The sequence below is a fragment of the Nannospalax galili genome, unplaced genomic scaffold (genome assembly GCF_000622305.1).
Source record: "Nannospalax galili isolate Female #2095 unplaced genomic scaffold, S.galili_v1.0 scaffold185, whole genome shotgun sequence".
Lineage (NCBI taxonomy): Eukaryota > Metazoa > Chordata > Mammalia > Rodentia > Spalacidae > Nannospalax > Nannospalax galili.
In genome coordinates, this window is record NW_008355474.1 from 978,040 (window position 1) to 987,347 (window position 9,308).

General features: G+C 46.4%; 1 protein-coding gene across 2 annotated transcripts in view; it reads right to left on the reverse strand.

The window, feature by feature from the left end:
* Positions 1 to 4,088, reverse strand: part of LOC103749894 (tubulin polyglutamylase TTLL13) — a 16,577-nt gene extending 12,489 nt beyond the window's left edge. Inside the window, exons 1-4 of one of the 2 annotated variants that reach the window (XM_017803086.2) lie at positions 3,799 to 4,088; positions 3,032 to 3,296; positions 2,085 to 2,125; positions 392 to 510 (exon numbers count right to left, since the gene is read on the reverse strand). In XM_017803086.2, the coding sequence (XP_017658575.1) occupies positions 392 to 510; positions 2,085 to 2,125; positions 3,032 to 3,285 (414 nt within the window). In that variant the 5' untranslated portion in view covers positions 3,286 to 3,296; positions 3,799 to 4,088. The remainder of the gene's footprint in view (positions 1 to 391; positions 511 to 2,084; positions 2,126 to 3,031; positions 3,297 to 3,798) is intronic. The other variant, XM_029555950.1, reaches the window with a different exon arrangement.
* Positions 4,089 to 9,308: the final 5,220 nt, after the last annotated feature.

Sequence of the window (9,308 nt, forward strand, 5' to 3'; positions counted from 1 at the left end):
TACCATGCCTGGCTTGCCTCTTTTTTTTAAATGCTGGGAATTGAACTCAGGGCTCCTGAGTATTTACGGGTGAGCTACATCCCTAGCCCTCTACTATTAGCTCTGAAGCAGCCTCCTAGTCCTCTCCCTGAGATAGGCTCACTTGCTCTCCAAGAGGCAGGCTAGTCACAGATGCCACAGGCAAAACAAATAATGTAATAGGGGTATGCCCACCCAGCACTTGTAAAACAGAAGCTTCAGAGAGCCAAGAGGAGAATTTTTTTATTGGAGAAGACCTGAGGATGGTACTCTCTGTCTACACAAGCTATAAGCACAGAAAGGAGCAGTCTCCAGTGCCAGGACAGAAGGGGTAGGAATGGCCATTCTGAATGCTGGGCCAGGATGTTGGTACCTGAAACCTCTTCATGTCCATGATTCGTTCCAGTGAGACAGAGCAGTCTGTCCAGTACACAGTCCACTCTTCATCCTCCCCCACTTTCTTCAGGCCACACATTTGGGCTGCCCGGCGCACTGTAGAGACAGGGAGTGCTGCCAGCCTGGGCAGCTATGAGCCCTGGAATTCTAGCAGGTCAGAGAAAGAACAGACCTGACCAGAGAGAAAGCAGATTGAAGAGTGTGCTGGATAGCTTTAGTGTCAACTTGACACACCTGGGTTGAGGGAGCCTCAATCAGGGAATTGCCTCTATTGGACTGGCCTATGGCCATGTCTGAAGGGCATCTTCTTGATGAGTGATGTGGGAGGGCCCAGCCCACTGTGGGTGGTGCCACCCCTGGGCAGGTGGGCCTGTGTTGCATAAGAAAGCAGGCTGAGCAGGGGCCAAGGGAGCAAGCCAGTAAGCAGCGTTCCTCCATGGCCTGTGCTCTAGCTCCTGCTTCCAGGTTCCCGCCCTGAGTTCCTACCTTGGGCTCCCTGATGAACTACAACCTGGGAGATGTAAGCTGAGTAAACTCTTTCCTCCCCAAGTTGGTAGTGGTCAGAGTGTTTTGTCACAGCAATGAAGAAAAAAACTAGGACAAAGAGAGAGGTGGTTTTGACCTAAGCACCTTAGTTACCAGGTGGCAATTCCAAGTTCACGAGGCTGGTGGAGAAAACAAGTACCAGGCCCATCTGCTTATCTTGGTCAGGGCTGTTTCTGGCCTATACAGCTGACCCTAGGTGGGAATCACCCTGGTACCTAATACCTGAGTGGTCCTTTGTACAGATGTCAGTGAAGAGGAGAAACACAAAAATCCTCACCTAGCAGGGAAATTTTTTTTATCTTTTTGAGACAGGGTCTCCCTGTAGCCCCAGCTGTCCTGGAACTCACTATGTAGACCAGGCTGACCTTGAACTCACAGAGATCCACCTGCCTCTGCCTCAGAGTGCTGGGATTAAAGGCATGCACCACCATGCCCGGCCGGATATTATTTTTAATTGCTAAACTACCCTGAAAGCTTCTTGGAAAAAACAAAACAACTGTGGTTTTGTTTTTGTGGTACTGGAGATCAAACCTACCTAGGACTTTTTGCATGTTAGGCGAATGCTCTACTACTGAGCTATATTCCCAACAACAGTGTTTTTATACTGTTTTAACTCTGCTAAAATATGGGAGGGGTGGGGCAGTGGTGACTTTTAGCATTTTGTTTTTCGAGACAGGATCTCAAGTATCCCAGGTTGAACTCAAACTGGCTAAGTAGCCAAGAATAACCTTGAACCTCTGATCTCCTGACTCCATCTCTGAAGTGCTGGGATTACAGACATGAGTGATGGCCCACGACCAGTTTTATGCAGTCAATACGGAGTATTGTACCCAGGGCTTTATGCATGCCAGGCAAGCACTCTACCAACTGAGCTACATCTTCAGCTACCCCCTTTTTTTTCTTGCCAGCTAACTATGGAGATACTTTCTACAACACTGAGGCTAAATGCAATAGCAGTGTCTCAGCTGCCAGTGGCTAAGCCTGGGACACCCAGGAACCTCAGTGTAGATACCAGGCAATCTGGGTAGGATCCAAGGACTAGAAACCTGTCTGGAGCTCTGTCCTAGGAGTAAGAACAATAGCTGTCTTTGTGCATACTGCTGTGTGATGAGTCCAGTGCTTACCACTCTCATACTTGCAGTTGGTCAGGTTGATGGCCAGGGGTCTAGAATGGAGGAAGAACAAAAATCAGGCAGAGTAGGAAGGAAAGATAGACCCCGGGCTGCCAGGAACCCAGGTGAAGAGATACTCAACAAATTTATAATAGAAATTCATTTTCTCTAGAAGCATCTTAAAAGAAAGATCATACCAACATGCTGTAATCCAAAGCTGAGCTGACCCAAATGGCTCTGAACTTTGTTTCTGTTGCACCAAAAGTTAACACTGCTCCAGCCTTTCCTTTCATTTTCTTTGGTCTTTTTGAGATCCAGCTGTCCTGGAACTCACTACGTAGACCAGGCTGGCCTTGAACTTACAGAGATCCACCTGCCTCTGCCTCCCAAGTGCTGGGATTAAAGGCATGCGCCACCATGTCCAGCTTCCTTTCCTCTTTTTTTAAAAAATTATTTTTATTTTATGTGTATGAGTGTATTGCTTGCATGTATGTGAGTACACCGTGCTATGCAATGCCATGGAGGTCAGAAGAGGTAATTGGATTCCCCTGGAACTGGAGTTAAGGGTTTATAGCTGCCATGTGGGTGCTGGGAATCAAACCCTGGTCTTCTGTAAGAGCAGTCAGGGCTCCCATCTCTCCAGACCCCCCCACCCCCTTTTTTAATGTGGGCTCAGGGGATTCAAACTCAGGTCCTCATGCTTGTACAGCAAGTACTCTTCCCCACTGCGCCATTTCCTCAGCCCATTGTTTTTGTTTCTTGACTCAGGGTCTCATACTATAGTCCAGGCTGGCCTTCAACAGTCTCACCCTCCCTAGTGCTGAGATTCCACGCATGCAGCACCCCCACCTGGTTCTCCTCTTCCAAAGGCTAAAATGAAGCCCTTAGATCACAGTCTGTCCTTCCACCCCAATGCTGATGTGAGGCCAAGGGGATGAAGGGGTCTAGGGAAATGTTACCTGCGTTTCCGCTTTCTCTTTCTCCGCCCAAGTTCTAAATCATCTGTATCTGTTGCAGTTGCGATTTTCTTTGGAATTTTCTTGGCTACAACAGATAAGGGAACCTCATTGTCCAATTCTTTATAGTCAGCCTTTGCAAGTGCCTGGGAAGAGTTAGGCGTGGTAGCTTTCTCTTTAACACCCTCCTCCTCAGATTCCTCTTCCTCAACATAGTCTTCCTCAGATTCACTGATCTTACAGGTACTGGCTTCCATCCTCTTAGATTCTAAGGGGCGGGGTGTGGATGAGAATGAAATATTTGTCAGACCTCCTTCCAGGCACAGGAAGTCCTGCGGGAATTCACCCAAAGGCCCTTTATGGTGTTAGAAGGAAATGTTGCCCCTTCAGACCAATCTCACTGTGGAATAGTATGTTTCCAAGTAATGGGCGGTGGGGAGCATGGGATGCTGGTGAGATGTGAGTCCCTACCTAAAAGTCCCAATCATTCAGGATTACACTAGATCGTAAAACTGGAGGGCATGCAGGAGTACAGAGCTGCAGAAGCAATGACCGCAGCGTTTGGGTTCTTGAATGGGAAGAGATGTAGCTGATAGATTTGGGCGGTGGACTCTTTGCTTTAAAGTACAGCTGAAGATAAAGGTTCTCTGGGCCGGCCCTTTCCCTGCGCCAGGATTCAGTTCCCCTATGTGAACACACTGAGATCAGGCGCCTGGTGGCCGGTTTGGGCTCTGAAAGAGGAAGGGACGCCCACAGCAGACACGGCCCACCCGAGGTTTCGAGGAGAGCTGAGGGGCTGCTGGAGCTTCTTCCCCTAGCGGCCCGGGGCTGGACTCAGCTGGTCGTTCATGGCTGCCCCTCGCCCGCTGCTGCTTTTCTTAGGCGTTGCTGGACGTCGGGGACCGTCTCTTCGTTCTACAGGACTGTGTGTCCCCGCTGTCGCGAGGGGGAGCCCACTCCCCCTCGGGGTTAACTCCTAGATCTGAGATCCTGGCGGCGGCGGCGCCTCCTTAAGCAAGCGGACAACCGCCGCCGCCGCCGTCGCTATGGACACGAAGGCGGCCCCTATTGGAGTAGCGTTCTGGGGGCGTGGCCTTCCTGGGAACCACACCCACTTGGGCGCCGCCCGAAGCCATCTTGGCTTCGGTGTTTGAGGATGGAGGTAGGGGTGCTTTGGACCCGCGACCCTCCGGGACGGATTCCTCCAGTGCATTATGGGACTTGTAGTCCTCCCGCTTTGGCTCTGGTTCTCGCCATTTACATCCCGCCTTTCCTGGAATCCCACGGCCAAGCCTACAAGCCAGTATTTGGGACAAAAATAGCTGCTTGAGTTTCTTCTGTATTTTAGAAATGATGCTGTGAGAACAATCTCCGCTCTTGACAAGCACAGCCGCGATTAAGACACCTGCGTTTCAAAGCTTTCACCTGGATGAGCTGAAACAACGCCATTAACTAAGAAATAAAGGAGCCACTGAGATGGCTCACTGCTGTAATTGTGTTATCCCTGGAACTCACATGAGGGAAAGAAACAGGACGACCGTAAATTGTCCTCTGACCTCCAGTTTGAATATTTTTTGTTTCGGTTCCTTAAAATGACAAACATTGAGGCATGCTGGAGAAGTGGTTCAGCAAAGAGCGCTTGCTGCTCTTGCAGAGGACCTGGATTCGCTTCCCAGCACACACATCATGTGGCCCACAACCACTTATAACACCAGTTCCAGGGGGTCTAAAGCCCTCTGGCCTCTGCAGGCACCTGCTAGCACAAGTGTGCACATATATACATACAGTCAGGTACACACACACATAAGAGAAAAATTTCCAAAGTAACTGGTTGTACAGAATGTAATGGAAGCTTTTCTATTGTTTAAAAAGTTATTTTTATTTTATGTATATGAGTGTTTTGCCTCCATGTAAGCACACCATGTCCATGCAATGCCCGAGAAGGCGTCAGATCCTCTGGAACTGGAGTTTGAGAATGATGTTAGCTGCCATGTGGGTGCTGGGAACTGAACCTGGGTCCTCTGCAAGAGCAGCCAGTGCTTGTAACTGCTGAACCATCTCTCCAGCCCCAACTTTTCTTATTCTTTTATTCTTAAAATCACTACATTTCACAGTATTCTGGGTTTTTTTTATTGTTTGAGACAGGGTCTAACTATGTAATTGTGACTAGCCTGGAACTCACTATGTAGACAAGGCTGGCCACAAAGTAACAGATCTACTTGCCTCTGCCTCCTGAGTGCTGTGATCAAGGGTGTGTGCTACCAAGCCTGGTGATCTTTTATGTAATTAATTTTTTTATTATTCTTTGACAGTTTCATACATGTGTTATTATGTATTTTTCTCATGTTCATCCTTCATGCCCCTCTCTTAACCTCCACCCACTGCCTCTGGAACGCTTCTTTCCAGCACATCCCAGGGCTGGAGAGATGGCTCAGTGGTTAAGAGCACTGACTGCTCTTGCAGAGGACTGGGGTTCGATTCCCAGAACCCATATGGCGGCTGCAAACTGTCCTTAACTCCAGTTCCAGGGGAATCCAAAGCCCTCTTCTGACCTCCGTGGCATTGCACGACACAGGTGCACTCATATACATGCAGGCAATACACGTGTACACATAAAATAAAAATAAAATATTTTTTAAAATCCATCAAGTTTATTTAGGGTTGCTTGTGTGTACTTGGGTATAGGGCTCTTACTGGTTCATGGACAACTGCTAGTGGCTACACGCCTGAAGAAAAGTTACTCTCCCTCCTCCAGCAGGCATTAACTACCAATAGCTCATCAGCAGGGGTGGAGCCTCAATGTGCCCCTCTCAGATCCACACTGCAATGTTGGCAGGCTCTCTCTTATGCAGGTCTTATGCAAGTAACCACAGCTGCTGTGAGTTCATGAGTGTAACTGCAATGTCATGTCCAGAAGAGGGTATTTCACAGCTCTTCTCCCCATTCTGCAGCTTACATTTTTTCCTGTCCCTCTCTTCTTCCATGTTCCCTGAGCTTTGAGAGGGGGTCTATATAAGTTTTAGGATGTTTAAGAATATTTTGATTACCGGGCTGGAGAGATAGCTCAGCAGTTAAGAGCACTGGCTGTTCTTCCAGAGGAATTGGGTTCAGTTCCCAGCACCTTAGTGACAACTGTCCTTAACTCCAGTTTCAGGGGATCCTACATCTTCTGGCCTCCTTGGGCATTGCATGCACATGGTACACTCACACACATGCAGGCAAAATGTTCATGCAGGCAAAACATTCATACACATAAAAAAATAAAATTGGGAGGGCGTGGTGGCGCACGCCTTTAATCCCAGCACTGGGGAGGCAGAGGCAGGTGGATCTCTGTGAGTTCAAGGCCAGCCTGGTCTACATAGTTCCAGGACAGCTGGGGCTACAGGGAGACCCTGTCTCAAAAAGATTAAAAAAAATTATTTTAAAAATTTGCCAGGTGTAGTGGTGCATGCCTTTAATTCCAGCATTTGGGAGGCAGAGACAGGTGGATCTCTGTGAGTTTGAGATCATCCTGGTCTACATAGAGAGTTCTAGGCCAGCTAGGGCTATAAAGTGAGACCTTGTTTCAAAAAAAAAATAGTTTTTATTACAATGGGTGTGGCGGGGCATGCCTTTAATCCCTGTGCTCAAGTGGCAGGGGTAGGCAGATCTCTGGTAAGCCAGTCTGGTTTACATAGCCAATTCTAGTCCAGCCAGGGATGAACTGGCTCAGCAAAACTTGCCTAAGTTACTCCATTTTGTTCAGAGCCATTTCAGCAGCAACTTTGCTCCACCAGAAGGAAAAGGGGGGCAACCTTGGGCCTTGGAAAATTGCCCTCGCCATGAATCACGGAATGTGCTAATTCCAGACATTATATTTTTGCTAACCAGCTTATTTTCGCTTCTGTAACCTGCTTGCTGTCTTGGGTCGCCCTGACACAGGGCACAAGACCACCCTTGTTATTCTGTTATTGCACGACCACCTAGAGGTTATTTACCTTGACTGTCTTATTTTACTTGTTATGACTAAAGCAGTTGGCTAGTTTTTAATGTCACAAAGTTGAGTGCCAAGTTATATGACTGTATCACTTATCTGTACAATGATTGGTTGTTAATAGAATCAAAATACTGCTATGTTGTACAAACCTGATTGGTTCACAAATGTCCTGTTTTAATAATAATTCTGTAATCCTATAAAAACTCTGACCTGACAATCACCAGGGCTGCTTCTACTCCCGAGATAGACAGCCCGGCCGGTCGAAAATTAAAATTTACCTTGCTATTTTTCTTAAAGTGGTGTTGGTGATTTTTTTAAGAACGCTGTCCTACAACAAGGGATATATCGGTGAGAACCTGTCTCAATATAAAACAAATAACAACAAAAAAAGAGAGAAAGAAAATGCTCTGATAGAATGTTTTTCTCTTTTTTAGAATATTTTTATCTATTCTTTAGAAATTTCATACATATATACAATGTACCTTGATAACATTCACCCCATATCTTCCCTCCTACTCTCCCCAGAACCCCCAATACTTTCCTCTTCCAGCCTTATGTTCCCTCTCTCTCTCTCTCTCTCTTTTAATAATTTCATTTTGGGGGCTTGCGAGATGACAGCTGTTAAGAGCACTGGCTGCTCTTGCAAAGGACAAGGGTTCAGTTCCTGGCACCCACTTGCCAGTTAACAACCTTCTATAACCCAGTTCTAGGGGATATGACACCTTTTTCTGGTCTCTGAAGGTATTGCACACATGGGTGCATTTACATACATGCAGACAGAACACTCATACATAAAAAATTAAATATCAGATAATTTTATTTTAATTATGTATATATATGTATGGGGGTTATGTGTGTGTGTGTGGGTACTCTTGGAGGCCAGAAGGTGGCACTAGCTTCTCTGGAGCAGTTGTGAGATGACCTATGTTGGTTCCAGGAAGAAAACTTGGGTCCTTTGCAAGAGCAGTACACACCCTTAATTGCTGAGCCATCTCTCCACTCCCATAATATGGTCTTATGGGGTTTTTTTTATAACCGAGTCCAAGTAGTGCTACTCATATACACAGGGGTGTGGGGTCATCCAATAACCAATAACTCCTCTGCTAGGGCGTGGAGCCTCATGAGTCCTGTCCCTACATGGTGGAATGTTGACTGGCTTGATCTTGTACAAACCTTGTTTATTGTTTTTGGTCTTTTTGAGTGTACTTAACCACTGAGCCACTCCCAGTATTTTCTTTTTCTTTTATTTTTAAAATTTATTATTTTATGTGTATGAGTGTATTGCCTGCATGTGCGTACCTGTGTCACGCAATGCCCATGGAGGTCAGAAGAGGGCATTGGATCCTCTGGAACTGGAGTTACAGATGGTTGTTAGCCACCAGTGGGTGCTGGGAATCAAATTTAGGTCTTCTGCAAGAGCAGTCAGTGCTCTTAACCACTGAGCCATCTCTCCAGCCCCAGTATTTTCTTTTTAAAAAGATTTATTTTATTACCAGGCATGGTGGTGCATGCCTTTAATCCCAGCACCCTGGAGGCAACGGCAGGCAGCTCCCTGTGAGTTCAAGGCCAGTCTAGTCTACATAGTGAGTTCCAGGTCAGCTGGGTCTACAGGGAGACCCTGTCTCAAAAAGACCGAAAAAAAATTATTTTATATGTATGAGTGTCATGTCTGCATATATGTATTTGTACCAGATGCATGCAGTGTATATGGAGGCCAGAAGAGGGCACTGAAACTCCTGGAACTGGAGTTACAGACTGTTGTGAACCATTATGTAAGTATTGTGAAATGAACCTGGGTCCTCTACAAGAGCAGCAAGTGCTCCTAACCACTTACATCTCTCCAGTCTCCCAACCAGTATATTTTAAAGTATTTATTATTTATTTATTTATTATTTTATTTATTTATTGTGTATATGCACGCATTTGTGCCACAGTGGGAGTGTGGCGTTCAGAGGACCAACTTGGAGCTGGTTCTTGCCTTCTACCAAGTGCCTTTACCTGCTGAGCCATCTCTTGTCCAGGATTAGCATTTTTAATTTTTTGAGATGGTCTCACTACATACCCTAGGCTGTCTTTGAACTCACTAGTTCCAGCAGACCTGCACCTTTTTTTTTTTTTTTTTTGACTTCTATATCTTCATTTATTCTGATAAATTCTGCTAGATATAATTAAAAGCAAATACTTCCCAGTTCAAAGATAGAATTCCAGTAAGGGCAGCACTAACTGGACTCAGTGGGTTATTTAAAAGGGGGCACGGCCGGGTGTGGTGCCGCACACCTTTAATCCCAGCACTCTGGAGGCAGA